Source organism: Ovis canadensis, chromosome 3 (genome assembly GCF_042477335.2).
Source record: "Ovis canadensis isolate MfBH-ARS-UI-01 breed Bighorn chromosome 3, ARS-UI_OviCan_v2, whole genome shotgun sequence".
Classification (NCBI taxonomy): domain Eukaryota; kingdom Metazoa; phylum Chordata; class Mammalia; order Artiodactyla; family Bovidae; genus Ovis; species Ovis canadensis.
Genome location: NC_091247.1, coordinates 4,089,600 through 4,106,226, shown reverse-complemented (window position 1 = coordinate 4,106,226; position 16,627 = coordinate 4,089,600). Strand labels below are relative to the sequence as shown.

General features: G+C 50.0%; 1 protein-coding gene across 7 annotated transcripts in view; it reads right to left on the bottom strand.

Annotated features, from left to right (window-relative positions):
* The window catches only part of AK8 (adenylate kinase 8), a 133,894-nt gene that overhangs the window by 85,314 nt on the left and 31,953 nt on the right, over positions 1 to 16,627 (bottom strand). The window contains exon 1 of one of the 7 annotated variants that reach the window (XM_069582100.1): positions 10,418 to 10,554. The exons of the other annotated variants lie outside the window; for them this stretch is intronic. Coding sequence (XP_069438201.1) covers positions 10,418 to 10,522 — 105 coding nt within the window. The 5' untranslated portion in view covers positions 10,523 to 10,554. Of the gene's footprint in view, positions 1 to 10,417; positions 10,555 to 16,627 lie in introns of those variants that run through there. 7 annotated transcript variants of the gene reach the window in all.

The window sequence follows — 16,627 nt, the reverse complement described above, 5'->3', positions numbered from 1 at the left end:
GTTGGGGGTGGGGAAGGCAGCAGAGGGGGCAAAATCAAGTGTACATACCATTCTGTAATCTGTTCCTTTCATACAGTGAGAACACTTCGTGCACACTTTCCCACATCACAGAATTCTCCTCTCCTGAGAGTTTTTGCAGCTGCCAAGCATTGCATGAATTGACCTGCCAAATGCTAATGAATCACATACTGCTGCTCATTTAGTTTCATTCCACTACTTTAAAAAAAAAAAAAAAAGGAAACAAAGCCATTTATTAGGGACTTTCTAGTGGCCCAGTAGTTAAGACTCCAGCTTCCACTGCAGCAGGTGCAGGCTCAATCCCTGGTGGGGGAACTAAGATCCCACATGCATTTTGGTATGCACCCCCCACCCAAAAAGACCCTGATAAATTCCTAAAAGTTGATACCTTCTTTTTATCATTTTTGATACATTTTGCCACACCAAGCTACAAACTTGCCTGTCAGTTTCTGAGCCCAATGGCGGATCACCTGTTTAGTTGCCCTGCATCCTGGTCACTGTAAGGCTCTATCTCAGGGAAAATCTGTCCAGCAAGACAGCGTGGTGTTGCTGTTTTAATTTGCATCTCTTTGAGCACTAATGAGGCCCACTATTTTTTCCATGTGTGAAAAAATTTGTGAATTTTGAAATTTCCATTTGTGAAATTGCACTTTTCCAAAATGTCCATTCATGCCATCTATTCACTCTGCCCTTGGGGTTTTATCCTCTTATTTGTTCACAAGAGCTCTTTACATATAAAGAATATTAACTTATTTTGGCAACTGCTACCAAACATGGCTGAGCGACGTCCCTTTCACTTTTCACTTTCATGCATTGGAGAAGGAAATGGCAGCCCACTCCAGTATTCTTGCCTGGAGAATCCCAGGGACGGGGGAGCCTAGTGGGCTGCCATCTATGGGGTCACACAGAGTCGGACACAACTAAAGTGACTTAGCAGCAGCAGCAGCTACCAAACAAAGTGACCAACATTTTCCACAGTTTGGCTTTGGCCTTTTAATTTTGTGTATGTGCTTTTTAACACATAAGTTTATGGCCAAATCAATCAGTGCTGTTTTCTTCAGATTCTGGTGTTGAGTGGATGTATAAAAAGGGCCTTGTCACTGTAAAAGCTGGTAAATATTCACCTGCATTTAAACTGTGTTTTCTTAACAGTTTAATTCTTTACCCTGAAATAGTATATTTAATAGAGCCGCATTTTTCTTTTTTTCAAAAATGATGTAGGCCTGACCTAATCCATTTTTATGTGGATTTCCGACTCTCCCAGGGCCATCTATGAAACAGCCTGTCCTCTCCCTCTGTTGGTTTAGTAGCTAAGTCGTGTCTGACTCTTGTGACCCCATGGATAGCTGGCCAGGCTCCTCTGTCCATGGGATTTTCCAGGCAAGAATACTAGAGTGGTTGCCATTTCCTTCTCCAGGGGATCTTCCCGACCCAGGGATTGAACCCGGGTCTCCTGCATTGCCAGTGGATTCTTTACCAACTGAACTGCAAGGGAAGCCCCTCTTCCCTCTAAATATTAAAAAAAAAAATTAACACCGTCTACATGTTGGTGTGATGTTGGTTCTGGCATCTTTCTTGCTGTAGACTCTTGTGTCAGACTCACACTGCTTAAATTACTGTTGCTTTATAATTTATTGTTCTATCTAGGAGGAGATGCTCCTCCTTCATTTTCTTTTTCTTTTTTTAATTTGTTCCTCCAGGTAGACAGAAGACTATTTTGTTAAGTTCCAAAGATATAAATTCTACAAGGTTGGGAATGACATTAAAAATAGAGATTAATTTATGGAGGATGGACATTTTTACAATTTCAAGTCAAAACATCTTCCTGGGAGTTCCCTGGTAGTACAGTGGTTATGACACAGCTCTCTACCTGACAGGGGTCCAGGTTCGATTCCTGGTCAAGGAATTAAGATTCTGCAAGTCACATGACAAAAAGATATATCTTCCCATTTGTTTACGTTGTTTTTCTCTTTTTTAATATATCCCCCAATAATATTCACATTAAACAATTTCTAGAGTCTTTTCAAATCCCTTGAGCCTAGAGTTATACATGTGTCTCAGTTGCTCAGTCATATCCAGGTCCTGTAACCCCATGGACTATAGCCCACCAGGCTTCTCTGTCCATGGGATTTCCCAGGCAAGAACACTGGAATGGGTTGCCATTTCGTTCTCCAGGGGATCTTCTTTACCACTGAGCCACCTGGGAAGCCCTCACATATATACTATTTAATGCCCTCAACGTGATGGTCAGATAAAGCAAGATTTGGAAGGGTGAAATAAAGCCATAGATTATCTCAGGTCTCCCTTCCTTTCAGGAAGGTACAGTAGAAAAGCATAGCTTTACTCATTCACCAGGGGACATAGCGGGCTCCTGCCTCAAAACACTGGGTCCCCCTTAGATCTCCATTCTGGGGTGAGAGGCATCAGGCAACCCCAAGTGGATGCCCAGGTTTCTGACGCTGGCTCCCAGAAGGGGGCTCCCCCCTGCCATAGGCCCCGCCCTCTCAGCAATTATAAGAACTTGGTTGCTTTAAGGTCAGAGGTGGACTGATGGGATAAACTCAGACTCAAGGTCACTTGTAACTCATAACACCTGATGTATAGAACACCAAGTTCTATGCGAGGGCAAGTCATGTCTTTCTTTAAAAAAGGGGGAAAGGGTCACATTTCTTCAATATTGAAATATTTAGGCTCCAATAGCCTCAACTGACAGTTAAAAAAAAAAAAGCTAAACAAATTTACAGAGTAAAGAGTGTTGGAAAAATCAGGCACGCTTTCATTAATTTCTTAAATTATGCAGGAGAACACGCAGCCACGGAGGCCCTGGATTCTACAACTAATGAAGCAAAAGTGAAAAAAAAAAATGGAAACCAAGATTTTTAACAGCCTTTTGCTCCCTCAAGTCCTTGTTATAGCCAGCCAAGTGTTGGCTGCAGCTCTTAAAAAAAGCAAACACCTACATATGTACGCACCCTACAGGAACCAAGAGGTGTGGGGTCTGAAACCTGCCCCCCGAACTTACGGTTCTGGAAGCCAAACCCAAATGTTCTGAACTTTGGCTACATTGAGACCCCTTCATTTTTTCCATATCTGGAAGAGCGGGAGCTGGAGCCCACTGACCACTTCTTCTAGGACCGGGGCGGCTAATTCTGTTTCAAATCCCGGTTTTGAAGCTGAAAGGAGGGTGGAACTCCGCCTTCACTCAGCACTGAGAAAGACCTCCGCTTTTAATATTGCATTACTGAGCAATCATTATAATCTCACCCATAAATTTGCAGCTGATATCAGTATGTGGTCCAAAGCTTTTAGAACTATTCAGGGAAACAGCTCTCGCCGACTGGAGAAAGCGGGCCTTCCAATTACACGGGGAAAGTGCAGCTAAGTGAGGAACATCTTCCTAATTAGCTGGCCTTGCTCGTGCGTCATCCTGGTGAGGACGTGACATTTAAGGAGGGAGAAGGCGGGGGGTGGGGGGCTCAAAGCGCATCCCAGGCCACCTTGGCTCTCCGAGTCTACGCTTCCAGACTCAGGGAGATGGTCCAATCACCCGAAGTGCAAAGAAACGAGGTCCCTAGGGGGCACACCTCCTTCCCCTTCCCCATCATCCTTACGTCTCAGCTGGCATGCTGCTTCTTCAGAAAGGCCTTCTCTGACGAGCCAGTCTTAAGGAGTCGCCCAGTCACTCTATCACGTCATCTGTTGACCTCTTAGGGCGGCACCCACACCCCGCTAGTCCCAGCCTCAGCTCGCCTGGGAAGGAAGGCCACAGTGCCCAAGGCCTCTACATCAGGGAGTGCGGCTTGTGGAGCATCCTCGAGATGGAAGCCCCAGGTTTCATGCCTGGAAAAGACCTTTCCCAGCGCTCTTCCCCGCTTCCCACTTTTTAAAGCTGCTTATTCATGTGGCTGTGCCAGGTCTTGGCTGCTGCATGGAGGGTCCTCCATCTTTGCTGTAGCACGTGGGGCCTTCTGTTGCAGCACATGGCGATTTTACTTGTGGCATGTGAACCCTCAGTTGTGTTGTGTGGGATCTAGTTCCCTGACCAGGGATCAAACTTGGGTGGGAGGGTGGAGCGCAGAGTCTTAGCCACTGTACCACCAGGGAAGTCCCCCAGAGCTCCTCCCTTTGTAGAGGTTATTCGCAACTGCCCGGTGGTAAACGGAGCACACTTTTGAGGGGAAACAGCAATTCTGGTTGAGAGCAAGCTACTGGCCGCAAATTCTGGCAAAGCAGGAAGTCATCCATCAGTCAGCAGCCTCTGCGCCCCGCTGCGATGGGATGCTGGCGATCTGCGTTGTGAGGGTCGTGGGTCTGACTTCCAGGAGCGGTTGGATGCCGAGGTAGCAGTCAGTCCCTAATTAGAATACGTTATCCATCTTCCTGACACTTCAGTGAAATGTCTATTCTGCTGCTCCGGAGCCGCAGCTTTGTTCCGAGCAGGCTAATTGATATTCCAAGGCCTTCGCTCGCCATACCCCCGTGGCTCACTTCTGTTTTATCACACATCAAAAAGGCCGTATGCTCAGGGCACTCCTGCACCGGCAGAGCTGGAGGTCTGCACAGCTGCGTGGGGTTCGGTATCAGAGGAGGGACAAGCACCGAGCAGATGTCACAGACGGAAAAAAAAAAAAAGGGAAAGCAAAGCAGCCCGCCAGCCCAGGGAATGTGGCGGGGGCCCCCGCAGAGCGCGGGCCACTCTGTGTGAACACTGGCCTCTCCTGCCCTCCTGACTATTATTAAAGTGCAATTAGCAACTTCACACCACAGGACTCTTGCCCTCTGAGCCCTCAGCCTGTTTGATGTGGTGCTCTTGTCTCCTCCCCACTCCTCCAAAGACCAGAGTGGGGGCGCTCCCCTGGGTTCTCTGGAGGACGCCCTGATTCTGGCTCCCAGCTCTGACTGCAGGCTCTGGAGGCTCTCCCAAGGGTTCCCTGGAGCCAGAGGCCGATTCCTCAAGGTCCCAGGGAGGCAATCTGAGGCTGAAGGTTTGTGTCTGATCAATCAGGTCACTCAGCTCCAAGTCTGAATTGGGGACAAGTCACAAGATGTCTCGTAGGCCTGCCACCACCCTCACTTTTTCTGGTGAAATGTTATACAGTTTCCCCACTATCTAGAAGAGGGCAGAAAGGAGATTTTGATCAGCCAGAAAAGAAATGCTTATTAAAAGATCCAGTTTGGGTAACTGATGTGTTTCAAGACAACTGGTGAGGAAGATGAGAGTATTCTGATGGTTACAAAAAAGTTGACATCATGTTGAGCCAGTATTGGTTCCTCTGGTTCAGACAGAAACATGCCAGTCTTAGCCTGCCATGGCATCTTAGGACGCCTTCCATATCAACTCATCTGAGAGATGACTAGCAGCAAGTTTGACTTTGAAGTTTAATCTCAAACAATAGGCAATGCCTGCCGGCACCCCTGACTGGCACACCCTGCAGTGGGCCGGGCTGCTCTGGAACTCGCCTGCTTGCTGGCTCGGCCGTCTTCAGGGCCTGTGTTCAAACAGGCTGAGGCGTGCGCGAGTGGTGTTTCCAAGTAACGGACGGAGCCGGGTTCCACCCATCTTGGCAAATCAGTGACACATGCCTGATGGTTTTCTACACAAACACAAATCTGGGGAAATCCATACTCCTGGGTCCCGCTGGTTAAAAGCCACTGGTCTCCAGGGTGTTGAAATTTGGCGAAACACAGGTGTCAATGTGTAAGAGGTCTTTGTTGCTGTTGTTTAGTCGCTAAGCCATTTCTGACTCTGCAACCCCGTGGACTGCAGCTCCCTAAGGCTCCTCTGTCCTCCACAGTCTCCTGGAGCTTGCTCAGATACATGTCCATTGAATCATCAATGCTATCCAACCATCTCATCCTCTGTCGTCCCCTTCTCCTCCTGCCCTCAATCTTCCCCAGCATCAGGGTCTTTTCCAATGAGTCAGTTCTTCGCATCAGGTGGCCAAAGGGTTGAAGCTTCAGCTTCAGCATCAGTCCTTCCAAAGAATACTCAGGGTTGATTTCCTTTAGGATTGACTGGTTTGATCTCCCTGCTGTCCAAGAGACTCTCAAGAGTCTTCTCCAGAGGTTTGGGTTTTTTTTGTTGTTGTTCCCAAATAGCTAAAAAATGTTTTAAAATCAAATTCACATAAAAATGGACTAGTTCCACCCCAGCTCCTCACCTGGGAAGATGCTGAGATGACCCACTGCAGAGAAACTTGCTTTGCTGCATCACATTTAGTTTCCAGGTTCAGACACAGTGGGCAATGGTTGAAAGCACAGAAAGTGGATACCTCGACAATGTCCAGTTAATGGGTCTGAACCTTCCAAACCCTTTAGAGCCTGTCTCTTCAGAAACAAGATTAGCCCATCAGGATGGCAGTTCACTGTGTCGCTGAAGAGCAGAGCCTTGGGAATCAGCCTCTGCCACTGCCAGCCATGACTTTCAACACCTCTGGCCTCGCTCTCCTTCTCTGCAAAATGGGCACACTAACAACCATCTACCCTACAGCGGCCAGGATGACTAAATGAGGAGTATAAACAGACAGACAAGGAGAAAGCAAGCGTGGTGTCTGGCGATGAAGACACAGCCCAGTCTGCTGACTAGTTTCATTACTGTCCTCATAATTCTGACCAAGGCGAATTCTGTTCTTTCCCTCTATCCCCTTTCAAGAAGGCATCCCACTTAGGACTGTAGAAATTAAAGAATTCATTTAAAAAGACAGTCTCACGGATTTCCCTGGTGGTCCTGTGGTTAAGAATCCGCCTTGCAATGTGGGGGATTCGCGTTTGATCCCTGGGCCAGGAGCAAGGATCCCACATGCCGCTGGGCAACTAAGCCCACATGCACCACAGCTAGAGAAAGCCTGTCTGCCACAACAAAGACCCAGCAGAGCCAAAATAAATAACGTAAAATAAATGAAAAGGCAATCTCTTGGAAAGAGCACTAACTGGCATTCCGGATATGAACTAAGAAAAGCTTTCTAATTAACGAAGACTTGGGAAAAACACGTTTCGCTGAAAGTGAGGGAGTCTAGTGAATTGTGGCCTAGTGCAGACCCGCTCCAGGTGGTCTTTTGTTTGCCAGAGCCTGACTGGGGGCCTCCCAGGGGCTTGCACCCCTGAAATCACAGTCAGGAGCCAGCATGTGGGAAACAAGCCTGAGGGCCACTTCATTCACCTGTCCATCCATCATCCACTAGCATATTTATTCACGCTGCGTACGGAACGCTGTTTTCATACCAAAAAGTTCAGAAGCCCTCGGTTGGAGGGCTTGTCCGCTAGGCAGCCCTGGGGGTGATCAGTCACTGGTTCATTTAACTACCTACCCCCAAATCTGGCTGAGCCAACTCCGGTCACTTAGGGCTCTTTTCTAATTGGTTGTGGATTGTGCAAGGCACTGAACATCACCTATAAAATAAGAGGATTGGAAGAGGTAACTTCTAGCGAAGACAATTATGGCCTAACAAAGACATTTTGAGAGTAAACAGCCCGCTGTTCATAATTATGCAGGGAAAAAGGCATCAACCAGGAAGAGGGACTGTCCTGCCTCTGAGCGTCTTTGCACATGAAAACATCATAATTTACTTGCAACCCTGCAGACTGATTCTCCTATGAAATCCTGCCAGCTCCCCTAAATAATGAAAAGAAGGGGGAAACCCCCACCAGGCAGTGGGGGCAGAGCTCGTGGGGGGGTCACAATTACCAGGTCTGATCAACACCTGAAATGACTCCTCTCCCAGGGCATTCCAAAGGGCACCCTGAAGGTCGAGTGCTGGGTCTAAGCTGGGTGTGCGTGTCTGCCTAGAGTCCTGGCCTCGTTCTCAGAAGTTGTAAGCCCGGACTCCACTGACCCCAGGGGGCTCCTGGGACCTCATCTCTCTCTCTCTCCATTCCAAATCCGCTGATCCAGGCATGGCTCAGAGCCAAGCAGCCAGCCCCTTGATTTCCACTTCCTCCTCGAGTTGCAGCTCCCTCCCCCTTGTCCTGGGACCTCCACACCCACCCTTGGGGCAGCGAAAGCACTGGCCTTGCACAGAGTCGTGGCCACATCTGGGCCCTAAGCCTGTAGCCTTTTGATCATGAATTACCCAAGACCTGAGTCTCAGTATCCTCGACTGCAAAATAGGGGCAGTCAGACCCTCTAAGAGAAAGTCCCTGCAATGACTGCATCAGATTATTGACGAGAAGCGGGCTGACCAGCACCCGACCCGGAGCAGGCGCCTGGGACACTGGGCCCTTTCTTCCTGCTAAGAACAACCTGCGCTGCAGGAGCATGGGCGTTTCCACAAAACCAAGAGAGGCCGCATCTTCACGCGGCTGATTACAAGGCTGCCGTTTCGGGCCCTGAGAGGCAGGCAGGACTCTGGCGGACGCTCAGGGCCCACCTCCACCAGGAGCAGCTGTCCCCTCACCCCCTACCTCGGTGGGGGCAGCCACCACGAGTCACTTTCCTCTGTCCCACTGTCCCTGGCATGTCTGAGTCACTTCTTTCAGCAGCTCAGGCCCTTTCAGCCTCTGGCACTCGCCAAGCTTTTCAGGCCCCAGGACAAGGGGGAGAGAGAGCCAGCTCCAAGGGAGCGGTGGGAGTCGAGGGGCTGGCTGCTTGGCTCCGAGCCACGCCTGGATCAGTGGATTTGGAAAGAAGAGAGAGAGGCGAGGTCTGAGGAGTCGCCTGGGCCCCATGGGCATGGGGCCCTGCCACCTCTCACTCCCTCTGTCCCAGTCGGAACCACCTTCTTCCTCGGGCTCAGTCCCCTGGGACGTTCACTCTCAACCCACGAGGAAGCCCAGACCACTTTCCACACCTTTCTAAGCTCATCTCAACTCAGGCCCGTGGTCTGCTGCCAGAGACTAGACCCTAGGGTGCCGCGCCAGGAAAAACCCAACCTGACCACGTGTCGGAAGGAGATGCGACAGGGCCTACTTTGGAGAATGAGGCTTCATCAGTTGAGAGCCTAGTGAATTCCACACAGCCTCAACAAGTCAAAAGCACACTGGAAAACACATGCACTTGTGCTCTGGTATTCTAATCAATACGCCTATTTATAATTAACATCATAAGTGTGTCCTGTGCTGGCTCAGCGGCTCAGTCGTGTTGGACTCTGAGACTCACTGGGCTGTAGCCCGCCAGGGTCCTCTGTCTGTGGGACTTCTCAGGCAAGAACACTGGAGTGGTTGCCAGTAGTATGTATAATTCAAACTGGAGGTAGTCAATATGTTACAGATTATAGCTAAAAATCAATTATTTTAGTTTCTGCAATCCTTAAAACACGCACTGAATGACAATATTGAGCCAGCTGGGACCCTGGACCCGCACTTACCAGCCGTAACAATTGATCTGCAAAGCGGGGATAATGCTGACATCATCAGCATCATCACCCTGGGGTTCAGGGTGAGGTGCCGTGACGGGCGGGAACTGCCGGCCCGAGGTCTGGCTGACGGCAGGTATTGGACGGACGACGGCAGCTGGCGCCGTTCCCAGCCTCGGGCACATGCCATGCTTTTCCAGGTTGACCCCTGACGGGAAAACTAAGTCACACCAAGAGCCTGGCACTGGGGCACTTAGGGTGCCCTTCGGCGCCGCCCTCCTGGAGGCCGTTTCCAGCTCTCGGGGTGGGCAGGCCTCCTGCTGCAGCCTCTGGGTCCATCATCCAGCCAAGGGCGACGTGGCTGGTGGTCCCAAGTCCAGCCCTATCTCCAGTACCACTGGGCCTCTCCAGCGCTCTCTGGGGCTAGAATGTCGGGCTCTGCCCTGCGTTGCAGTCATCTCCTCTTCCTCCCCGACGGCAGCGAGAGGGGTCCTGAGAGCGTAGCGGGACCTGCTGCCCACATAGCACCTGGACGCTGCTGCTCAGCGTGCAGATAGGTGGACCACATGTGCCACCAACAAGCCTGACATCACACCACAAAGGGTCCAGAAATATCCACAAGCAAGGGACCCACGAGGGGATCCTCACTGGGCTCTGCCTGCACCCACCCTGTGGCCCCCAGAGCCCTGCTGCACGGCGATGCACGCCAGAAGTTTTCCGAGCAGAGTTCAGACCCGCCCTCGGAGGCCCTGGCATCCTGGCTGCTTCTGGATAAGAGGAACACACAGCCCCGGGCCTCAGCTAAGCTGTGGATCAATAAACCCGCACTCCTCAGAGGCCGCGGGTGACATCTACCAACCTGCGAGCATCAGAACAGAGGCAGGAAAATTCTGCATTCCCTCTGTCGGAGGACGGGAGCCCGGTAATTAATGCCAGCCCAATGACACCACCAGGAGAAATAAAACAAACAGCGGGTGGTTCTGCAGACCAGAGTCGGGCTCCTCCGCTCCGACAGCAGTTCAGCCATAAAATACGGACTCCTGTTACGGGCAGGGAAGCGTAAATCTGAGAGCAAAGAGGAAAAAGCAAACAAGACTCTAGAAACCTGCCATGTAAATTTTAAACTTTTGGTTCCATGTCAAAAGTATGCGGGACTTCCCTGGGGGTCCGGTGGTTAAGACTTCGCCTTCCAACGCCGGCAGCATGAGTCCCATCGCCGGAGCGGGAAAGCTAAGATACCACACGCCTCTCGGCCAGAAAGTCAAAACATAAAACAAGCAATACTATAACAAATTCAGTAAAGACTTAAAATGGCCCACATCCAATTAAAAAAAAACCTTTTAAAAAAGTACACTCCAGCATCACCTCCTTTCTCATGAAATAACTGAATGTCTCCAGTATATTGAATGAGATTAAAAAGAAGACTCCGCCTGCAGTGCAGGAGACTCCGGTTTGATTACTGGGTTGGGAAGATCTGCTGGAGAAGGCATACGCTACCCTCTCCAATATACCTGGGCTTCCCTTGTGGCTCAGCTTGGTAAAGAATCCGCCTGCAATGTGGGAGACCTGGGTTCGATCCCTAGGTTGGGAAGATCCCCTGGAGAAAGGAAAGGCTACCCACTCCAGTATTCTGGCCTGGAGAATTCCACAGTCCATGGGGTCACAAAGAGTCAGTCACAACTGAGCGACTTTCACTTTCAAAAAGAAGTTAACCTGTGAATGCAAAGGCTCGCTTGCCATTTTCTGTAAAGGAAAGGCCTCCACCCAGCACTGGTCACTGGGGGTGGGGAGCAAACCCCCTTCCAGTCTGCCTTGGGGATTTTCTCCCCGACTTAGGAAGCAGGGGCTGTGGTCAGAGGTTTGCCTTCGGCGACATCACTCCAGTTTAAGGAGGGAGATGACATGGAGCAGATGCTGAACTTGCAGGATGTCTGTCTGGAAGAGTGAGCGGCTCCTCCTCCAGGCAGCACACGTGTCCTTCCTTAACATCAGCGGCGGGTGTGGGTGCTGCAGCTTCCTGCTCTGCACAGCAGGCGGAACCAGTGCTAAAGGCCTACCTGCACCGCTAGCGCCGGCCCGCGAAAGCGGGCACCAGTTCCTTCATTCTGTCGTCCCCCACGGGACTGAGGATGCTCCCTGCCGCACAGTAGTGCCCAGGAGTCTTGGGTGTAGAGACCTCGCAGGACAGTCGTCCAGATCGCACAAGTGTGGCAGTGACTCCCCTGGCATGTGCAGGGAAAGGCTGGTGAACTGCGAATGTACCTTCCTCCTGATGGACCCGCTGTGGCTCCAGCACCCGTGCGGGGCTTGGGTCTGGCCTTCGTCTGCCTTCTTCCTGATCTTCGCCACCCTCCCAGAGGCCGACGAGTCCTGGGGCAAGGTGGCATTTTCTGAACTCACTGAAGTCAGGGCCTGGCTCCATTCCATTGAACTAACCACAGTCCTGGGGGGACAGGTTCTGTTTTTTGGGCCTCTGCTTTTGGTAGGGGCATTGGGAAGACTTCCTGACCCAGGGCTGGGGATGAGGAGATGATGGTTAGAACTCAGCACCCTGAACGCAGGCCTCTACTTGGCCACCCCGGGGGGGACACAGATACAGCAGGTGAGTCTGTGCTATCAGGGTGGGCTATCCACTCGGTGGGCGGGACTCTGAGCACCCTGGTTTGGGAAACGGAAAGGAGAGGTCCTGTGACATGGAGCACGGCTGTGGAGGGCACTGGCCGCCATGGGAGCCCCCAGCATGCTGACCCCCGCCTCGCTCCCACTAAAGGCTGCTGCCCAGCCCGGCCCAGCCTGCAGGGGCTTCCAGCTTGACGCCTGGCAAGAAGCAACCGTAACCTGCGGAGCCCTGGAACTCCAGCCCACGTGGCAGCTCAGAGGAGGGAAGAAAAGCCATGGCATGTGGACAGAAGCCGGGGCGGGGAGGATCCAGCTGGCTCTGAGATGTCGCTGTTTCACCCCCAGGCACTACAATTAACTGCTAGCTCTCATCCATGTAGGTGTGGGACGCTGCAGAACTCACCAGAACAATTCTGGAATCACGCTGCGGGCTCACTGATGGGTTGGAGCCCATTGGACCCGGAGAGCAGAGGCCCCGCCCTAGCGCCCAGGGTGACCGTGGAGGAGGCAGCTTCCTGCTGCTCTCATCCGTTCACCTCACCAGGAAAGCAGGTAACCCTGCCTCGTGGGCCTCGGGCCGGGCTCGGGGCTGTACACTGGCTGCACCCCCCAGAGCCCTCTCGGCCTGCCTGCAGCCCCAGGGGCCCCACACCCAGCCACACCGGGGCAGGGTCCTGCTGCCGCCCCCAGCCCAGGTATGCGAGGGCCAGCAGAGGTGGACATGAGCCGTCTGCGGAGGCCTCTGCCTTTTCGGGGTGATGAAACGCCCACTGTCTGATGAGCCTTTACAATCGATCACAGCCGTTCCCGCCCCACAGCTGGGGAAGGCGGCTGACCCTCCATGTAAATGTTTCTTCTTTCCCTCCTGAGCCAGATACGTCTAGACGGTCACATTCCAACTCGGTCTGGTTCTGGGGACGTGGACATGCCTTTGTCAAAGAGCCGGCACAAGGTCACTGAATCCTGGGCTAGAGCCCGGCCTGGCAGCCGGGAGAAGGGGTGGTCCACACCTGTCCTGGCCACGGGTCCCCTCATCTAGGCTAAGCCCCTTCCCCCATCTGGGCCTCAGTTTCCCCTTTCAGAAAAGGTTTTAGGCACGAATATTTTCAAGAAATTTGTTTTTAAGAAAGTTGGTGAGACAGATTGAAATTCATCCACCAGGCACAGCGACTTCTATGAAATGCTGTTATTTACTATTTCAAAATCAAGTGTCTGGGTGGTCTGTCCTTGTCACAGGTGATTAGAGAGAAGGAGGAAGACACAGGGAGCCTCAGCACAAGATGTCAAGCCCCAAGCGAAGGCAGGTTCCAAACACTGGAACCCCGAGCCTGGTTGAGCCAGAGGAGACCACGGCCAAACATGAGCCTTGAAAGCGCTGATAATGGAAAATAATCTTCAGACGGAATCGTCTATTCCTACCGACAAGACCAGAACATTCACATTCCATGGAGCAGGCTCGATGGATTTTAAACACCTTCACAGCAAGTTGGGAACAGATTTCATGGAATTACGTGAATGGCATTCCTTTGTTCATTCATTTCATAGATATTTCCTGAGTCTGTACCCGGGTACCACGGGAGTTGCTGTGGGATTCTGTGGTGACTGGCACGGACGGGACCTTGCCTTCACAGAACTCACAGAGAAGAGAAGGGTGCTGTGGGCTCATGCAACAGTCTGCCTGAAGAAGGGACTCTGCCCTGACAATAAGAATTAAGAAGCAGCTGGCCAGCTATGAGGCAGGAGTGGTGGGCTATCTCAATGCGAGAACGTGGGTGTGTTCGTTTTCTGTTACTCTGTAACAAATGACTACAGCCTTAGGGATTAAAACCACTCCTTCACCCCAGGGTTCCCACGGATGGGGAGGCTGAGCACTGCTGAGCTGTGTTCTCTGCTGGTGTCTTGGCCATCGAGGTGTCAGCGGGCTGCGCTTGCATCTGGAGGCCAAACTGGGGAAGAATTGCTTCCAAATCCAACTGTGTCCAAGCTCAGGATGTGGAAGAATTTCCTTCCATGCTGCTTTGCAACTGAGGGCTCTAGTTCCTTGCTGCCTGGAGGCTGGAGACTGCCTTTGAGTCCTCCAGGAGGCCCCCACAGGCTTTTCCAACACAGTGGCCAGCAAGGACACTCTTTCTCTCTCATCTGCTAAGGTGAAGTCTTAGATGACGCAATGCAATCACACCAGGGGCTTCCCCGGTTGCTCTGTGGTAAAGAACCCGCCTGCCAATATAGGAGACTTGGGTTCGATCCCTGGGTCAGGAAGAGCCTCTGGAGAAGGGAATGGCTACCCACTCCAGTATTCTTGCCAGGAGAATTTCATGGACAGAGGAGCTCGGTGGGCTATAGTCCATGGAGTTGCAAGAGTCAGACACGACTGAGTAATTAACACATATATACACAGTCCAGCAGTCCCACTCTGGGCATATATTCGGAGAAAACCATAATCCAAAAAGATACATACACCCCAATGTTCACTGCATCCCTGTTCACAATGGCCGAGACAAGGAAGCAGCCTAACTGTCCATCAACAGAGGAACGGATGAAGATGCGGCGTGTGTGCATGTATACATAACGGAATAGTATTCAGCCATAAAAAAGGATGGAATAATGCCCCTTGCAGCAACATGGGTGGACTAGAGATTATCTGAAGTAACTCAGAAAGAGAAAGATAAACACTGTATGATATCACTCATAGATGGAATCTAATTTTTAAAAATCATACGAATGAACTTATTCACAAAACAGAAACAGACTTACAGATATCAAAAACAAACTTATGGTTACCAAAGAGGAAACGTGGGGGGAAGGATAAATCAGGAGGTTGGGAGGAACATAAACACGCAGCTACATACAAGACAGATAACCAACAAGGACCTGCTGTGTAGCACAGGGAACTCTCCTCAATACTCTGTGATAACCCACAGGAGAAAAGAATCTAAAAAAGAATTAATATACATGTATGTATAACTGAATCACTTTGCTGTAGATCTGAAACTAACACAACATTGTTAATCAACTATGCTCCAATTAAAAAATGAAAAAACAAACTGGTACCATAACTCAAAAAAAAATAAAGACAAATGCTTCTTTGGCATTCATACTTTTATACTTCTCTAAGTCCACTTTGTACTTCTCTAAGTATAAAATAATCTTCTGAAGAACATGCTGTCCACAGAATATCAACACCTCTCCAGGAGGGGAGCCAGGTGGCTGGGGGACAGGGGTTTGAGGAAGACTGGGAACATTTCGAATTTTGAATCATGTGAACATTCTGCCTTACAAATAGCTGTGAAAAGAAGGGAAGCAAAAAGCAAAGGAGAAAAGGAAAGATATACCCATTTGAATGCAGAGTTCCAAAGAATAGCAAGGAGAGATAAGAAAGCCTTCTTCAGCAATCAATGCAAAGAAATAGAGGAAAACAATAGAACGGGAAAGACTAAAAATCTCTTCAAGAAAATTAGAGCTACCAAGGGAACATTTCATGCAAAGATGGGTTCAATAAAGGACAGACATGGTAGAGACCTAACAGAAGCAGAAGATATTAAGAAGAGGTGGCAAGAATACACAGAAGAACTGCACAAAAAAGATCTTCACGATCCAGATAATCATGATGGTGTGATCACTCACCTAGAGCCAGACATCCTGGAATGTGAAGTCAAGTGGGCCTTAGGAAGCATCACTATGAACAAAGCTAGTGGAGGTGATGGAATTCCAGTTGAGCTATTTCATATCCTGAAAGATGATGCTGTGAAAGTGCTGCACTCAATATGCCAGCAAATTTGGAAAACTCAGCAGTGACCACAGGAATGGGAAAGGTCAGTTTTCATTCCAATCCCAAAGAAAAGCAATGCCAAAAATGCTTAAACTACCACACAATTGCACTCATCTCACAAGCTAGTAAAGTAATGCTCAAAATTCTCCAAGCCAGGCTTCAGCAATACGTGAACCATGAACTTCCAGATGTTCAAGCTGTTCAAAGGCAGAGGAACCAGAGATCAAATTGTCAACATCCGCTGGATCATGGAAAAAGCAAGAGAGTTCCAGAAAAACATCTATTTCTGCTTTATTGACTATGCCAAAGCCTCTGACTGTGTGGATCACAATAAACAGTGGAAAATTCTGAAAGAAATGAGCTTACCAGACCACCTGATCTACCTTTTGAGAAACCTGTATGCAGGTCAGGAAGCAACACTTAGAACTGGACATGGAACAACAGACTGGTTCCAAATAGGAAAAGGAGTACGTTAAGGCTGTATCTTGTCACCCTGCTTATTTAACTTCTATGCAGAGTACATCATGAGAAACGCTGGGCTGGAAGAAGCACAAGCTGGAATCAAGATTGCCGAGAGAAATATCAATAACCTCAGATATGCAGATGACACCACCCTTATGGCAAAAAGTGAAGAAGAACTAAAGAGCCTCTTGATGAAAGTGAAAGAGGAGAGTGAAAAAGTTGGCTTAAAGCTCAACATTCAGAAAACGAAGATCATGGCATTTGGTCCCATCACTTCATGGCAAATAGATGGGGAAATAGTGGCTGTCTTTATTTTGGGGGCCTCCAAAATCACTGCAGATGGTGATTGCAGCCATGCAATTAAAAGATGCTTACTCCTTGGAAGGAAAGTTATGACCAACCTAGACAGCATATTAAAAAGCAGAGACATTACTTTGCCAACAAATGTCCGTCTAGTCAAGGCTATGGT